Genomic DNA, 17,056 nt, shown 5'->3' with positions numbered 1-17,056 from the left:
TCATCTTTTTTTTATTTCAAGGACAGTTTCTAGAAGCAGAAATTTCCCTCTGAGTTGTGAGCGGGACTGTTGACTTGGAGCAAGCCCGTCCCCACTTCCCATCACCCATCTGTGTTTACGCTCTCCCACCGTACAACTTTTTCAAGCAACAAATTTTCTTCTGCTTCTGATTCACAACAGTTTGAATAAAGAAATACTGAGTACTGCAAATATAAGTGTAATATATGTACTACAGCATCAGAAAAATCCCATAAGAACATGTTAAAAACACCAAAAACATGATTTTTTATGGGATAACAATTTATTCAACTAAAAATAAAAGGTGTCCAGTTCATGTGTGGGAGGGGTTCATCACCTTTTTGCCATCAGATTGGCAACGTCAATTAACATAAAAAAAGAATTATAACAACCATAAGATGTACCATAATCTGTAATTCAAAGAGATCTGGATGAAAAGGTTATTTTCTCAGAGACTGCAGGAGCTGGAGTATCTTCATCTCCCAAACAACACGTTTATGACTTACACTTGACTGAGAGGACTTCCTGTAAAAATGCTGCGTTTTCAGGTGCCTCAGATTTAATGGCGAACATGCCGAGGCACACAGAGGCAGCTGTGATAGTCACCGTCAGTCCCAGAAAAGCAGGTGTTCTGGGAACAAAAATGACCACTTCCACAGTCTGACCAAGCTGCACAAATCTGTAAAACCCCTTTAGAAACGTCTGCTCCAGACCATGCAGGTTATCACTGTAATTTTAGCTTTCTTGGCAGAGATATTCAGTAAGTCGGCAGCACTTTTCTCAACACTTAGCAGCTGTCGCAGCAGGTAACTCTTTCCCCTCAGACTTAATGGGGAGTTTCCATTTGAAGTCTTCTCTTTATGGCTTCAGTCCAGGCGCTTTTTATTCCTAATTGGAGCCACAGGGCCCACTTTAAACGGTCCAGGAGGTAGGAGCTTGTATTCAAATTTGGTGATGTCCCATTGGACAGGATGGAGTTTTACACTCTGGCTGACGTATGGGTTTGTATTTATCCCTCTCTGCATGTTGAAGCTGTGAAGACGGCCACCTGAACCAGGTAAGAAAACTTGATTCTCAATGTTGCATCAGACCAGGACTGTTTTAAGGCTTAAATTGAACCTGGATCTATCTACATTTCTTTTAAATCAGCTTTTGTTTCATCTGGTCATTGCAGGGGTTCAACATGACTTCTTCGTTTTCTGTGCTGGGGCCTCTTTGTTGCCTCCTGCTCATCTCAGGTTAGTTCTTTTTTTTTTCACTATTTTGTACAATTAGGAAAAACAAAAAACATAATTCATCTCTGTTCCAGCTCAGTGGCCTCGTGGTAGTGCAGGGGTCTGCAACCTTTAACTGTAAAAGAGCCATTTGGATCTGTTTTCTGCTGATGCAAACACATTAGGAGCCGCAAACTTTTATTTTGATACTGTTGTGCATTCATTACACTTTATTTTTTAATCATAAATATGAATTATTCTTCTTTTGTGGCATGATTAAAAAAATTATAATAAAAAGAAGCTACAATTTTATAGAAATGTGAAATTATTTTCTACTTTTCGTATTATTTCCTTTCAAAACTATATATATACAATTACCTCCAATAATGCAAGTGTGAAAGCTGAAAATGCAAGCGTTAATAGCTGAAAATCCTGAATCTGACAGCTAAAAATCCTCAAGCTGATAGCTTGTCAAAATATTAGCTAAATGCTAAATTAGCCAAAAGACTGAAACAATGTTTAATTCTGCCAAAACAGCTATCATATAGCTAAAATACAAGCTAAACTCCAATTTTACCTAAAGAACTTAAAAAAGTCAAATTTTGCCAAATGCTAAAGCTCCAAATTAGCTGGAAAATGTCAAAATTAGCCAAAAACAGCTGGCATGTTCCTTAATTAAAAGTTAATTTCCAAATTACCCTAAAAAACAGAGTAGTTGTTGAACATTTTGAAGTTTAAAGTAGCTGAAAGAATGTATGGAAGTTCACAAGTTTCAAAGTGAAGAATTTCCATTAATTTCCTGCGGGGAATTTTTGCTCAACATTTCAAAAACTATAACGTTTATGAATACTAAAAGTACAAGTAGCACCTAAATAATCTAAATTGAATAAATACTAATTTATTTGTTTTTTTATGATCTTGGATTTACTGTAATTTTTCAATTGTTAACTCGATCAATGTAATTGATTTTGCTGCTTTTCTCCTTCAAAATCAACCGAAATTACGCTGATCGAGTTGAAAACTCACAGTATGTTAAAAATTTTGTGTTCAATGGTGACACCTCAGGTGTTAAAGGGTTAACCAAATCTGTCCCTTTACCTTCCAGGACAGTTGGAGGCCAAAACTCTGCTGAACGCCATCAAGCAGGAGGGTAAGAGCAGCTCTGTTCTCAATTTTCTTTCCCCTGCACGATCTAATCGAGGATTTTTTTGTCCTTCGCCAGCTCTGGCTCCTGTCAGCGAACTCAGCCTCGACTCGGAGAAAGCCAACAGCTTCCTGACCCACTCCAGACCCAAACGTAACGTGGAACCGAAGTGGTACCGAGGAAACCCAGACTTCCAGTCCTACTACAGATACTACAGTAGCATCGGACACACCGAGGGGGTACGACATCATCTTTTAACAAAACCCCCCAACTAGGGTGTAAAAATGATTATTTTATGTTGGCTATAAATGCTTTGTGGGTGAATGTTTTCTTCTCTCAGCTCTATGAGATCGACAAGCTGAGGATGCTCTACCAGCAGATGAGGTATCTGGAGCAGACGTACGGTCCCGACGCCCCGTACTACCAGAACAAACTCCTCCCAAAGCTCAAGTGCGACCCGGCTACTGACAAATCGTGCAAACTCCCACCTCCACCTCCCCCCATGAAGGGGCTCCCAAAGCCCACCGACCCGCCGCCACCTCCTCCCGCCATCTCCCAGGCGGACGTGCTCTTCCTCTGCAACAGCAGGGACCCCCTCTGCAAGCCCCACATCGTCTACCTGCCTTCAGGCGCCGTGCCGGTGCTCTGCGACCCTCGCTACCACCCCCACTGCACCCCTCAGAAGGCCCCACCAGCTCCCGTGTTGGTGCAGAAGCATCTTCCTCCTCCTCCTCCTCCAAAGAAGTCCGCTCCACCTCCTCCGGTCTACGTCAAGAAGACACCCGTAGTCCCCGTCCGAGCCTTCAAGGGCATGGAGTACGACTGCGACCCCTACTGGGACCCCGACTGCCTGATCGACCACCCGCCCAGGCCCATCAAGGGAAAAATCGAGGTGCCTCCTCCCACTCCCCCGCCTGAGGAGGAGGTGGTAGAGGAGCCAGCACCTCCTGCTCCCAAAGAGAAGAAACTAGTCTACCCGTACCCTTACCCCTACTACTACCTCCCTCACCCGTACGACCCCAGGGATGACCTTTATGACCCTGTTCGCTTCCAGTACCCACAGCCTGATGATGCTGCTGATGAGCCTGCAGAGGAGGGGGAATGAAACAACTGTCTTTGAGTGGAGATTAAAAAACAGCTGTGATTAGACCTGTGTGTATTCACAATCAGCATGATGAATGCGGTTTTTAGTAATACATTTGTATTTGGAGCAGAATTTTTCAAAGAAAAAGGCAGTTTATGCTTTAATATTTGACTCGCTTCCACGCCGGTGCAACGTGGCAGCTCAACTCAGACAGGAGATCATTATGTCTGCTCCCGCTGTACATTTAATACCCAAATAAAAGCTGACTCCTGCTACACGCTGCACTCAATGGAGCCGTGTCCTGCCTCATTTTTTCTGCTGAATATTCCCGTCTGTCTGAGCCCCCCCAGCAGCCCATCAAACAGCGGGAGGACCCCTTTCACAAGCTCGTTTAAAAGTGCAGATCTGACATTTCCGCTAAAGGCCAGCTTTTCTAAAAAGAAAACTCAAAAGTCACATGAAAAAAACATCCGATCCTTTATTACATACAGAAACATGAGACTAGAAAACAACCCGGGTAAAAGACAACATTGGTGTACAGAGGGTTCACTGAGACGTCTTTAAGTGCTCTCAGATTGTGGCTGAGGATGATAAACTGTGAGGTTCTATTAGCCAATCAAAATACACGCAAAGCAAAAAAATTAAATAAAAAAGGTGGGGAGAGAACAGAAAAAACTGGGTTGTGTTGTTTGCATCTCCAGAAACTCAAAAGAAGAGTCCTCTCATCCTGCGGCCGATGCCCTGTCGGTCGTAAAGGACGTTGAATTTGTTGATGAACTGGTTCATGCTGTTGCACGTCTTGGTGATGGTGCCTAAGTACGCCATGAGGCCCACGTCGTTGCATTGCTGCAGGAGGGAAGAAGCAGAGTGAGACACAAAGTCACCCGATGCTACCTGAAAACTAGAAAAGGGGCTGAATAAAATAAAATGAAAAAAAAGACAAGTTTACACCAACTACGAAAGAATTTGATTCTTAAAAACAATTCTGTAGCTCTCTTGATCCCAAAAATTAAAAATGTTATCACATATTTTTGACTAATAACTTGTTTCTAAACTAAATATCATAGATGTAGTTAATACTTTACATGTGATTTTTCTGTGCTCATTTCTAATTATTTTATCTTTTTTTACTGGCAGATTATTTTTGCTGTTACAAATAAAATAATATTTTAGTCATTCCGTGTTTGATCAGTATGGTGGCCCTGAAGAGTAAATCATGCAATAAAAACACATTAAAGATCACAACAACACTTAAAAAGGAAAAAAAAAAAACATTACATTTCATAATTGTAAATGGTTAAAAAAAAAAAAAGTAATTAAAAAAAACCAAAATGAATTAAATATAAATAATGAAACTAAATATGTAAACTGTATTTTTTATATTAATCATTTCGTTTTGATTTTTGGAAATGTATTTTGTTATCCATTATGCTTCCTTTTTGCTTAGTTTCATTTTGGGGCAATAGTGCAGTTTTTTTCAAAATTTGGTTTCTGGAAACATAGTTTGATTCAGAAAATGTCGTTTTCTTTCTTTTAATAACTTGTTTTTCTTTTTTAATTGTTGCTGAGATCTTAAATATGTTTTTCCATTAATTGAATTGTTGATGTGATTTGTACTTCAGGGCCACCGTAAATCAAGTCATTTAGACGAGAAACAGAAAGATCTATTTTGCATGATTTAAACTGTAATCATTCCACATTAAATACCACTAAATATTAATAATCTTCCAATGGTACACATCCCCTGTCCTTAAATAAAAATATGAACTCTTGCTCCAAAATTACTTTCATTTTGCATCTATTTGACAGTAAAAACATAAGTGAATTTTTTTTATACCTGGAAATAATTCAGGCATCGAGAGGTTAATTTATAGAGAGAAAAAATGTATGTTTATCATTTAAGAAATTGAGATAAAATATTAGTATAGTTGTAAATGATAAACATCTGATCTTTCACATCCTGAGATGAGATTCATCTAGGATTCATGATGTTACTGATATCTTCTAAACACTTTTTAAGAAAATAAAAGCCCACATTTAAAAGGTCATAAAGGTGCAGCTTTGCATCAAAAAAGGAAACGGATTATTGTTGTTATACTTTTCAGAGGAGACAGAGTTTAAACCTCAACAAACAAACGTTTTCATGTAAATTTAGGTGGAATTTTTCTTACATCATAGAAGTCCGTTTTAAATTTGATGGTGCTGAGGACCGGCAGTCTGTGGCACAGGGCATTAGCTTCTCGGAGGATCTCGTGGTTAAACGGCACCTCTCCTGTAACACAACAGAGAAGTCACGTGATGCTGCTGTTGATGGAGGCTTGTTATTAGACAGGCGTGTTGGAGCACAGAGAACGTGCATCTTACTAAACAACACCTGCTTCACTGACTTCACATTCTTTGCCTTCAGAGCCTCATAAATGAAGCAGACTCACCCGCTTCCACGGCTTTAACGTACTCTAGGATGATCTTCACTCGGCTGTGGAGCATCTTGATTGCACTATGCTGAGCTATGAGGTGTTCAGCCACTGAGGAGGAGGAGGAAAGAGACGTGTTTACTATGGGTTTTAACAGAGTCAAACCCCTTTTTTAAAGATTAAATTAAAGCAATTCAAAGGTCTTTAAGGTTTCAATTCAAAAATTTTCACCAGCTTGCTACTTCATTACATTTCCTCCAAAAAGAAAAGGATGCAAAACAAAAAATAATGCATTTAAAATTATTTAATTGGAGAAAAATATAACTTTTTTCCTCATCAGAGGAAGAAAAAACATCAAAAACCCAAACAAATATTTTCCTCTATCTAATATTCCAATAATATAGATCCAAGTAGGAAAAGAAATACTATTTTGCCTTTTATTATGAACTAGTTTTTAAAGACTCATGAATGTCTTTGTTTTCCTTGTATGATCTGGCCCTAAACTGTGTGGCTAGATAGCTTCAAGTTGCACACAGCTGGTCTCTCTTAACGGTTTCAGGTGTTTCGTTTTAAAGTCTATTTTTGGAGTGAAACTAAATTTTTATGTCAATTTTATCATCTTGACTTCTGACATTTATATAATTATATATTTTTTCTTTTTTAAATAAAAAAGAAAAAATGGAACATGTCACTAGAGAGATTCGTTAGTGTTTAAAGAGTACCCAAACCTTAAATCAACTTTTTTTTGCCTTTTTTTCTGACAAATTAAAATAAACTTGTTTAATTCTTGAAGATATAATCAAAAACTACCCCCTACAGGTTAAAATGAGGTATTACATTTGACGTTCATGATTTCGCGATTTAAGTCTCACGTCATGATCTACAGCTCCATTAAAGATAACAGTCCTGTTCCTCAGCCCCGCCCCTCTGACTGGATTTTCACATTTTGGCTGTGGGTGGAGTCAGCTCCAACTTCCCTGTTTGGTTACCCTTTAATGCAGTGTTCCTCATTTCTGGTCCTCGATTTCCAGCTCTCCCTGCATTCCTAGCTGCTGATAACCTGGACCAGGTGTGTTCATTCAATCAGAATGTGGAGATGTGGATTGAGGTAATCAAAAAACAGTCACAGTGGTAGATCTGGAGGACCAGGAATGAGGAACTCTGGCTAACTGGTCATCAGGTTCAGTACAGTTAATGAGAAGATGCAGAGGAGTTTGGACTATTATGAGCTACGTCCATCAGACTTCTGTTTCTCATGACAAATTGACATGACGATGTCGAAACACCAAAGCAGTTTTACGTCGTGAAGGTAAAAAGCTGCAGGTCCTCTCACCGGTCGAGTTCTCTCCGGTTCCGGTGGCCGTCATCCGAGCTACGTGGTCGACGCCGATTCTCTCCGCCTCCTCAGTGGCTAAAGTGTACGTCAGCTCAGCAAATAACATAGTGGCCTTTATGAAGAAAGACAACCTTTGAATGACGGGAAAAAAATGGCTACAGCTGCAGAGCAGGAATAGGCGTAAACCTTACCTCGCCGCTGATGATGTCGATCACAGATTCATAAACGCTAACAGGAAGCTGTGGAGGAGCGGGACGCGCAGGTTAGAAAAGCTCTTCACACACACACACACACACCTCTGTATTACAGAAGAACTCACGTCGGTGTGTTTGGTCATCGGGTTGAGCTTGAGAAAGAGCGGGCTCTCGATGATCTCACACACCTGAGCAGAACAGACAACCTTCAGCCATTACAGAAATGACAGTAACATTTGTGAGGCTACAAAAACAAAGTTTCATTAGGGCATGACTGAGATCATTTCCACCTCAGCTTCATAGAGTTTTAGCGACGAGATGTTGGCGTTTCTGTACCTGTTTGTGGATGTGGATGTCCGACTGATCAGGGGGCCCGCCTGTGGTGTACCAGCCCAGGAACTCCATTTCTTTGAAGACCTGTTTAACTGAAACAACAGATTTACTTATTTAACATCAGAGAAAAAAAGAATTTCACTCATGCATTGGGTAATTTGATTACTTTCAGTGTTGAAAAAAAATGAACAAACAGCAGAAACAGTCAGTCTTAGTTTTGTAGTTTAGAGTTATGACTCACTTATACCTAAAACATATGATAGAATAAAAATACAAACAAGATTTTAACTTCACAAAAAAGCAGGTTTTGGCAGAGAAAATCATTTGATCTCAAAAAGTTAAAACCAAATATTTAAAATTTAATTTTTTTTTACATTTTTTATAGCTATTGAATAACATCAATTTCAATTCATTTTATTTAGAAACACCAACTCACAACTGTCTCATGGTAGAAATATTTTTTTAATATTTATTTTCAATTATTGAGTCTAGATTTAAAGTTTAACAAAACCCAAATCGACATTTTTTGTCTGTTGTCCTCTATAAAAGGGGCTTTAAAAGTACTGTCTGTTGGTCATTGCCACATTTTTTTGAACTTATATTTTATTCAGTTTTACAACAACAGATTATAATAAGATTATACAGTTGGTCTCCATGATTTTCACGCTAGTCATCTTAAAATTGCTCATTTTTTAACAAATTAAATTACGTTTTAATTCTTGCTAACTGTGTCCAAATCCCCCCCAATCATTACATAGTGCGTTAGCCATTTTCTAGTGCTGTCCAAATCTACTAATTCCAAATAGAGTGCACTATAAATTTCCCAGAAGTCTTTGCGAGAAACTAGCGTACATGAATGTTCACTAGATTAGCAGATATAGATCACAATGCATTGTGGTTGAACAATTTTGAGAAAAAAAAAGTGTTTAAATGCAATATTTGAATAGACCAACATTTTCACCGTCAGAACACAGTGGAGTCATAAATAAACAGTGAAATTCGATTTTCATTTTGTGAAATCAGTGACGTCATATCTGGTGTTTAGAAAAACTAAAGATAAGTAGTGACCATTGTGTCCAAATTACCTTTAAAATCCAGAGCGCTATACAGTTTTTTAGTAGTTGGGGGGTATTCGGACATAACCATAGTCTAAAACTGTCTGTGTGCTGCCCCCTACCGGTTAAAACAAAGTATTACAATTGAATTTCATTATTGGTCAAAACATTTAGGTCCCACTTCATTTCAGAAGTCCCACATCATGATCTGCAGCTCCAGTATTGATAACAGTCCTGTTCCACCTCCTCCCAGTGGGACATCCTCCTGAACACCTCCCAGAGGAGGTGTTCAGGAGGCATCCAGACCATTTTCCTGAGCCACCTCACATGGCTCTGCTGGATGTGGAGGAGAAGCGGCTCTACTCCGAGCTCTCCTGGGTGACCAAGCTTCTCACACTATCTCTAAGTGAGCGCCAAGCCACCCAATGGAGGAAGCTCATTTCAGCCGCTCATATTCAGGACCTCGTTCTTTCGGTCACGAAAGAATAATATAATGTTAATAACGAAACCCGGCTTACACTGCTCCTCCTTGGTGTAGTAGTACTCCTTGTCGATGTGCACTTTGTCGTCTATGGTGTGAGACATTAATTCAAAGGAGTTCATCACTTCAATGTTTCTACCCTCCTGCTTTCCGATCAGAGCGCCGATCACTAAACAAAGAAAACACACAATCAACAACACGTTTGTGCTCAATTATGCTGCTTCACAATCTAAGCATGTGGAGCTACAGCTTTAGCTTGGTCATAGATACCCTGCATGGGTCGTCCCTCCTGAGAGCGGATGCGTATCCAGTGGTCGGATATGTTGAGGATGACCAGAGGGTGTAAGGCCACAGAAACACTCCCAGTGACCCCCGAGGCCATGACACTGGGGGTGGCTGCAGACGCACAAAACAGTAACGTCAACCAAACAGGAAATGCCGAAACACAACAGCGATTTTTCAAAAAAAAAAAAAAAAATGTATAACATTCAATAATTAGCTCTCTATGGTTAAAGAAAAATACAAAGCTGTTAGTTTAAAAAAGTAACTGTAAAGTAAAGTAAAAATAAAGCTAAAATAACTTCAAACCTCCAAACCTCCAAAACACAGTACCCATAATGGTTCATTGATCGACAACTAAACATTTTGACAAATTCCAGTGTTTTAAGTGTGCCTCATGGTTCAAAAAATGCAGTTAATTAACTCAGTTTTAATTTTAGATAGTTAGATTGATACATTTATTTGTTTTTCATAGCTGACATTACACTACCTACAACTGAGTTGATCCTGTGACACAGGAAGTCTTTTATTTTGAAAGGAAATCTTGTGACCCTCTTAAAAGTTATAAACTGTTTCATATTTAGGAAAAATAGCCTATTTTCTCTTAAAGTTTGTTCAATTAATGACTAAAAATAATATTTTATTGATATTTCTCATATACATAAATACAAAGTCTTGTGGCTCCTACTGGGTTGTGGTCAGTGAGAAATTGACCCAAATGGCTCTTTAAGTATCACAGGTTGCAGACCCCTGAGATAAGTGACTAGAATATAATAATGTCCACATTTCCTTTCAACCAAGCGCTTCGGGAGGTGTACAGTGAGTTCGATTTATGTGAAAAGAAAAGTATTTGTTTGTTTGTATGCAAACTGTAGCAGAGATCCTGCATGCATTCACCTGTGCAGATGTCACAGACTGTCAGAATAAAATCGCTCTGATAATCTGATGTTAGAGTTAATAACACAGTAGCAACTCTGAATTCGGAGTTGTTTATTGCAGTAAACAGCGCGCGGCTAATCTGGGTTAAGTTACGGAAGCAGAGTAGATGGTGAGTCGTGCTAAGTGGCGGTATTTATAAACTCAGTTGGGGCATAACCGAGAAAACGCCAGTAAATCCAGAATGATTCATCACTGACAATGAACGTTAACCCGATTGTGTTAGCAAAGAAGCTTTAGCATCACCGAACCGTCCCGGCTCACAAACCGGCACCGACACGAAACACACGGGGCCGCCGGTGCGCGCTTCCATGCTAACGTCAGGCTCGAGCGGTCTGGTTTAAGACAAACAACTTGCCTGCCCCGTCTACCTCCATTCCTCCACCATTGCTGGTCGCCATCTTGTCCGGTGGACCGCGCATGCGCAGTGCACTGTTGACCCAGCGATCGTTGGGTGGCAACCCCACTTTCTTTTCAAGACGTTTATCAATAAGGTGCGTGGCTCAGCTGATGGCATAAATATTATTTTAAAAGACAGAAAAGAAAAGAAAAATAACGATATAGAGTTAGACTCAGTATGTTTATAGAAAACAAGCCCCGTCGCTTTGAACTATGGGTAGTGAGGATCTGTTTCCTGGGGATTACTGATTAGAGCGCAACCCGTGTGCATCCGGAAATTAGTCCGTGTGGAAGGTTTTGTTTACAGAATAATGGATGAATTTAAAGGCTGTGATCTGGACTATTTCCCCGAGAACATCTTGATAGATGTGTTGTCGTTCTTGAGCGTCAGAGAGCTTGTTCGAGCTGGAAGGTAAGAAAAGTGTAACCCCTGTTCAATGTTTTGGCTTTTTTTTAAGTCCATTTTTGTCTCCATACAATACACAGTGCCAGCTGGTTCTTCCTTTGTTGTTGTTGAGACTTCTGTGTGACGAGTTTCCAATGTGTTTCACATTTTTCCAGGGTTTGTAAGAGATGGAAACGCCTGGTCAAAGACCAAAGACTGTGGAGAACAGTAGATCTGACTGCATGGAAAGGGGTATGACTGTGGATTCTGGTCCTCACTTTTAAAATGTTCTTTAATTGAATGGACACAGTATACTTTCATATAAAATGGGTGATAAATTTCTATCTTTTCTTTTTTTTGTTTGGTAGATTTTTAAGTTATTCTGACTGAAGTTTTATTTGCAAAAATGCCAGAACAGTCACCAATATTTGTTTTAATATATTATTTATTTAAGATTTTGTCCTTTGTTAGGAAATGAAATCCAAAAAAGAACCTTTGACTTGTCTGATGAGCATGTGTTTGAGATTATATCTGATAAAATTCTGATTTTTATTTTTTTTTTAATCAGTGTTTTATCTTGAATTGTCTCTTTTCCCTATTAGGTGACATCCCGCATCCTCTGGGTCTTGCTGCGTCAGTATTTTGGTTGTGGACTGAGGTGCCTTCGCCTGCGCGGCCTGCTGCTTTCTGCCCGCGGTGGAACCTTCCTCTCAGAGTCGTGGCTCAAAGGTTTATCCAACAAATGCCCTCGCTTGAGCAAGCTATGCCTTCTACATGCAGACTTGAGAACCTTACCCAACTGCCACCTCCTGCCTCCTTCTCTACGCGTGCTGGAGCTCCGTGGTTGTGAGCTACCTCGGGGCTTTTTTTGTCAGACCAAGGATTCCTCGCCTGCTTTTCCTCAGGACAGAGCGGTGGCTACATCCAGCGCTGGTGGTCCACAGCAAGGAAAAGATCAAAAAGTCAAGGGGCAGGCCTCTCCTTTAGGCATTAGTATTGAGAGTCTAGTTCTTAACAATGTCCCCTCTTTTACAGATCAGCACCTGCAGAGTCTGACATCATGGGAGAGGCTTAGTCGTTTAGAACTTCGTGACACATTTCGTATAACTGCAAATGGGCTAAGAAGCTGTGCAGCTAAAGATGGCATTTCAGGTATGGAGGGCCTTGCCAAGCTCAAGTTTCTGGAGTTAGGTATTACAGCAAGGCAAGGATACCAGCTGCAGATGGCCTCCCTTGGGCTGGGGGCAGGATGGCTTGGATTAGAAGAGCTGAGTCTCGGCGGTAAGGAGGTAGGGCCAGGTTTGCTGTGTGCCAGCCGCCTGAAGGATCTGAAACGCTTGTGCTTGTGGGCCTGCACGCTGAGTGAGCTGCAGATCGTGCGCAGCTGCAGGATGCTCCGTGGACTCCGCCAGCTCCAGTTTGAAGACGTTGTCTTCCAGCCTCGGCAGACTCCACCGACAGATGAGGAGGAAAGGAGCAACGAAGAACAGCAAGACGGAGAGGAACATTCAGAGACAGAAAGCAGTGATGACAATAAGACCCAAGACATGAATGATCCTTTTCCAAGCCTTAGGCGCTCGTTGGCCGTCATGCTGCCTTCCTGTAGTTTGGTGTTTACCAACTGCTCTGTTCAAATGAACGCAGACTGATAGAGGTCTGACTTAATGCCACAACTAACAAACTAGTCCATATAAATCTTGGGAAGACAGTTGTAGTTTAGTACTAACGGCAATTACCATAATCAGAAAATTCTCCTACAGTCTATGTGATTGTAATACAACGTTTATGGAATTCCACATTCATATTCACAGCTGTGCTCATATGAAGAGGAAGTGAAGATTTATCCTTTTCTCCCTCAGAAAGAGGGCAAAAAAAGCCTATTAAATGACTGACCGGTTAAGTGGAGTTCATCATGTAAACTTCTTTTAATCCTTATCAAAATTAGAAAAGGTTGTTTCATATTTTTAGGAAGTCTGGGGTAGAAAATATGTAAAAAAAAAAAATGTTGCATTTTTAAAAATAGACGTTTAAATAGATATTTTCAGAATTTCTCAGACGAACCAAAATGAAAGCTTCATGTTGTATGTTGTGATAGAATCTAACTTTCAAACTCTTCAAGGTAAATTACCCGGAGATCGTTCACATACACAAGGTTAGACTAATTCATCACATTGATGTAAACATCAATTTAAAGGACAAACCTATTTTCTCCCCTTTTAAAAAAAACGTGCCTCATGGACTGGTAGTTGTTAAAGAGAGGTGTTGTATTATGAATGTTGTGAAATTAAAACAGTATTTACTGTCACAAAAGATGTATTGCTCTATCGTTAATCAGTTTCTTTTCTTTCAGGTGAATCAATGAGTTCAGTTTTTAAAAATGAAGAAGTGCTAATAAGTGAATCATTTCAAGATGCATCCTTAGGTTGTTTTAAAAGAAGAAAGCAGAACTGTCACTGCTCGACTGTCTGACATGCATGTGTTGGCTGCATTGCCGAAGAACTAAAACAAGCCGGAAAAAAACAGCAACATTGCACCTGTTTCCTGTTACTCAACTGGTTTTTACCAGTTTTTACAGTCACGGATCATACAATTCATCCCGATGTAGCAGGTTGTGGGGATGCAAATGCACTGTGTACTGCTAAATACGTTTCAAGTTGCAATTATTATTATTATTATTTTTTAAATTTGTGATAATAAATCTGAATGTGAACAAAAACTTTACAAGTCCTCCTTCATTGCAGTGGATTGCGTTGCATTCAAAGGCAAATTTTGTTGCCTCATGATTCTCTATAAATAACAAATAAAACTTTTTTTTTTTACTTTACTCTGAAAGTAGTTATTTTTTTTTGTTATTAAACCAGGTAAAATTAAAACCAGGCTACAGAAATTCTTAAAGGTGTTTTAATTACATTTTTGATTCTATCCTTTTTGAGGTGTTATAATAAAATGCCTGTAATGCAAAATGGGTAAAAATACAGTTATCGAAGAGCAACATAGTTGAAGCAAAAGTTCATAGCGAGGACAGGTAAATAATATTTGTACTAAAAGAAAAGTCAGTACAATTCTTTATTGAAATAAGTGCTGCTGCTATATTGCAAATATAGCGAAGGATTATGATAGTAAATTATTCTTATAATCATATAATTTATGATTATAAGTTTATGAATTTAAATTGTATTTGTATTTAACAAATACTTTCACCTAGTGGTCAGAATTTTCAATTTGGACATCATTTTGGAACTATTTTAGAAAACAAAATTAAATACACGATTTTAAATGTTACAATTATCCTGGGTAAATTGTACATACATCAATGTCCTTTCCTTAAAACCAAACACTCTCTTCTCACCTTTTATAAAAAACTCTTTTTATTTTATTTGTATTTTTTCTTTTCTAACTTTACTGGAAAACAAACCTGCGATGAAACTCCAAAATATCATGTGATCTACAGCTTTTCGATAACCCTGAATTTACTGATGATTACCATTTCTATGTATCCCATTTATATATATATATATATATATATATATATATATATATATATATATATATATATATATATATATATCATACTCAGCTACTTTGGGTTATATTTATTAAATGACTTTTTAGATTAATTTGTTTATTTTATTCTGGGGATGCAGGACAGTTGGGAGATTAATGGCTTTTACCGGTAAATACATAACATACTTTGTGCTAATAGAAGGGTGACTTATTTAAAAAACAAGCAAAAAAAAAAAAAAAAATTAAAAGTTTCTTTAAATGTAGGTGAATGCAACATTATTATTTACATTTGGATGCAAGATGTTGCTCCTCAATATACTAGGACTGAACTTCAAGACTCTCTTTAAATGTTGAAAAATGCAATTAATAATAATAATAAGAAGAAGAAAAGGATCACGTGCAATATCCTAAATAAAAACAGAAAATGCTGAAATATTGAAATTGGATTTTTGTTCTTTGCCCAAAATGTCTAAAATACGTGTCAAAGTCAAGGCCCGGGGGCCAGATCCGGCCCTCCAGATCATTTTATTGTTATTAATGGCCCGATGTTATCTTGCACTTATTTTTAACTTGTATAATTTTGAAAAAATATATTTTTATGGAAATTAAACCATTGAAAGTTATTTAAGGTTTACGTGGATTTACTCTGGAATATAGGGCACGTAGGGCACGAGCAGTGCTCAGCCTGTTCCTCCTTGCACAAAGGAGCAGGTATGGGTCCTGCTGAGGGGTTGAGGACCTTCTACGGCCCTGTCCAGCTCTCCCAGAATAACCACCAGTCTCCTGAAATCTCCTCCATGTTCTGGAGATTGTGCTGGGAGACACATTAAACCTTCTTGCTGCAGCACGTGTGGATGTGCCATCCTGGAGAAGTTGGACAACCTGTGCAACTTCTGTAGGGTTAAGGAATCGCCTCATACTGCCAGTAGAGATAATTATCAAGCCAAAATCAGCATGAGTGGAAAACCAGCCAAAAAAGATCAAGAGGGAGAAACTTGAAATGACCTCCATGTAACACCAGTCCTGTTTGGAGGGTTTTCTAATTGTTGCCACTGAAGTGCACCTGTTGTTAATTCCATGAACACCAATACAGCTGAAATTGATTAACGAGGTCCTCAGCTGCTTAACCAACCAGAAAATTATCAGACAGGTTTAATTCAATTCATGCCAGGACCAATTAAAAAAATGTTCCTTTAAATTTTGTGAGCAGTATATATATATATGTATATATATATACTATATATTTTACTTTTAAGAGTTGTCAGTATAATTTAAGAGGTCTTTTTTTTTTTACTTTGAACAGGTTGAAGTTTGAACCCACGCTAAGGCAAGATGTGTTTCAGTTCTCGGTGTAAAATTATGGAATGAATCCAGTGAATTCAATTTTTTACTTTTTTTCCAAGTTTTTAAAAATATCTTAAATGTATAAATGATTAAAAAACAATTTTGTAAAAGAATGAGCTTCATTTGTATTTATTTGCAAACATTTTTTTTACTTAATGGAGTTAATTTGGTTTTTAAAATTGTTCAGTCCACTTGTGTCCAACTAATTAAAGATTTGTTTTCATTTAGGTTCAGGCAGAGAATGCGTTAGTACCTCATCTGTTTCCCCGCTCTAGTTGATATTGCTTTATGCTAATGGTACAAAAATAAACATTTTGTGTCTTGGGTGGTTTTGGTAACAAACATTTTTATTTTTAGGAAAATTTCCATCGAGGACTTTGATATTGGACGGCCCCTTGGAAAGGGCAAGTTTGGTAATGTCTACCTTGCAAGGGTGAAGGAGCTACAAGCTAATGTGGCGCTGAAGGTGCTGTTCAAGTCTCAGATGGAGATAGAAGGTGTGGAGCATCAGCTGAGGAGGGAAATCAAGATTCAAGCCCATCTCAAGTACAGTTCCTTTCTTCTTCATTCTGTTTGTTGAGACGTTTTGCTCAAAATTGTTCATGTCAGTCAACAGGATTTTATCTTGAAGTTTTTTGTTTCAAACTTGCACTTTGTTACCCAATTTTTTGTTTGTTTGTTTGTTTTTTGTTTATTACACTTGTTTTGTTGAAAAGTCTTGGATCAGGGGTGTCAAACTCAGTAGCACCAGGGGCCAAAATCCAAAACACCTTAGGTCACGGGCCGAACAACATAAACATTTATTAAAAACTCTAAAACTAAATTTTTAAAACTTTAAAACTGCAAACCTTTAACATCATTATCAACTAGATATATAGCTGTCCTGAAAACGTGTGTTCCAACTCTTAGTTTTTCTGTGCTTAGGGTTGCAAATAA

General features: G+C 38.6%; 3 protein-coding genes across 4 annotated transcripts in view; 2 read left to right on the top strand and 1 right to left on the bottom strand.

The window, feature by feature from the left end:
- The first annotated feature begins 1,042 nt into the window (after window positions 1-1,042).
- On the top strand, window positions 1,043-4,102 carry LOC112153109 (formin-like protein 5). The gene is made up of 5 exons (XM_024283026.2): window positions 1,043-1,075; window positions 1,193-1,256; window positions 2,338-2,382; window positions 2,455-2,615; window positions 2,717-4,102. Exons 2-5 carry the CDS (start codon window positions 1,202-1,204, stop codon window positions 3,479-3,481), a joined length of 1,026 nt encoding a protein of 341 aa, XP_024138794.1. The 5' UTR covers window positions 1,043-1,075; window positions 1,193-1,201; the 3' UTR covers window positions 3,482-4,102.
- The window catches only part of cops6 (COP9 signalosome subunit 6), a 14,399-nt gene continuing 1,261 nt past the window's right edge, over window positions 3,919-17,056 (bottom strand). Inside the window, exons 1-10 of one of the 2 annotated variants that reach the window (XM_024283027.2) lie at window positions 10,847-10,968; window positions 9,544-9,669; window positions 9,311-9,442; window positions 7,741-7,829; window positions 7,530-7,592; window positions 7,402-7,449; window positions 7,208-7,322; window positions 5,893-5,985; window positions 5,632-5,732; window positions 3,919-4,306 (exon numbers count right to left, since the gene is read on the bottom strand). In XM_024283027.2, the coding sequence (XP_024138795.1) occupies window positions 4,166-4,306; window positions 5,632-5,732; window positions 5,893-5,985; window positions 7,208-7,322; window positions 7,402-7,449; window positions 7,530-7,592; window positions 7,741-7,829; window positions 9,311-9,442; window positions 9,544-9,669; window positions 10,847-10,910 (972 nt within the window). In that variant the 5' untranslated portion in view covers window positions 10,911-10,968 and the 3' untranslated portion in view covers window positions 3,919-4,165. Of the gene's footprint in view, window positions 4,307-5,631; window positions 5,733-5,892; window positions 5,986-7,207; window positions 7,323-7,401; window positions 7,450-7,529; window positions 7,593-7,740; window positions 7,830-9,310; window positions 9,443-9,543; window positions 9,670-10,846; window positions 10,969-17,056 lie in introns of those variants that run through there. The other variant, XM_024283028.2, reaches the window with a different exon arrangement.
- Window positions 11,051-13,991, top strand: LOC112153108 (F-box/LRR-repeat protein 12). Its single transcript, XM_024283025.2, has 3 exons — window positions 11,051-11,299; window positions 11,449-11,524; window positions 11,875-13,991. Exons 1-3 carry the CDS (start codon window positions 11,199-11,201, stop codon window positions 12,919-12,921), a joined length of 1,224 nt encoding a protein of 407 aa, XP_024138793.1. The 5' UTR covers window positions 11,051-11,198; the 3' UTR covers window positions 12,922-13,991.

This window comes from Oryzias melastigma, linkage group LG10 (genome assembly GCF_002922805.2).
Source record: "Oryzias melastigma strain HK-1 linkage group LG10, ASM292280v2, whole genome shotgun sequence".
NCBI lineage: Eukaryota > Metazoa > Chordata > Actinopteri > Beloniformes > Adrianichthyidae > Oryzias > Oryzias melastigma.
The sequence above is the reverse complement of the archived record's forward strand: the minus strand, read 5'-3'. Positions and strand labels throughout refer to the sequence as shown.

Bases quoted from the DNA above. Each gene is read 5' to 3' on its own strand.
- LOC112153109 (XM_024283026.2), top strand. From the start codon at position 1,202: ATGACTTCTTCGTTTTCTGTGCTGGGGCCTCTTTGTTGCCTCCTGCTC. The intron at 1,257-2,337 runs GTTAGTTCTTTT...TTTACCTTCCAG, and splicing joins TTGCCTCCTGCTCATCTCAG to GACAGTTGGAGGCCAAAACT. The intron at 2,616-2,716 runs GTACGACATCAT...TTCTTCTCTCAG, and splicing joins GCATCGGACACACCGAGGGG to CTCTATGAGATCGACAAGCT.
- LOC112153108 (XM_024283025.2), top strand. From the start codon at position 11,199: ATGGATGAATTTAAAGGCTGTGATCTGGACTATTTCCCCGAGAACATC. The intron at 11,300-11,448 runs GTAAGAAAAGTG...ACATTTTTCCAG, and splicing joins GAGCTTGTTCGAGCTGGAAG to GGTTTGTAAGAGATGGAAAC. The intron at 11,525-11,874 runs GTATGACTGTGG...TTTCCCTATTAG, and splicing joins ATCTGACTGCATGGAAAGGG to GTGACATCCCGCATCCTCTG.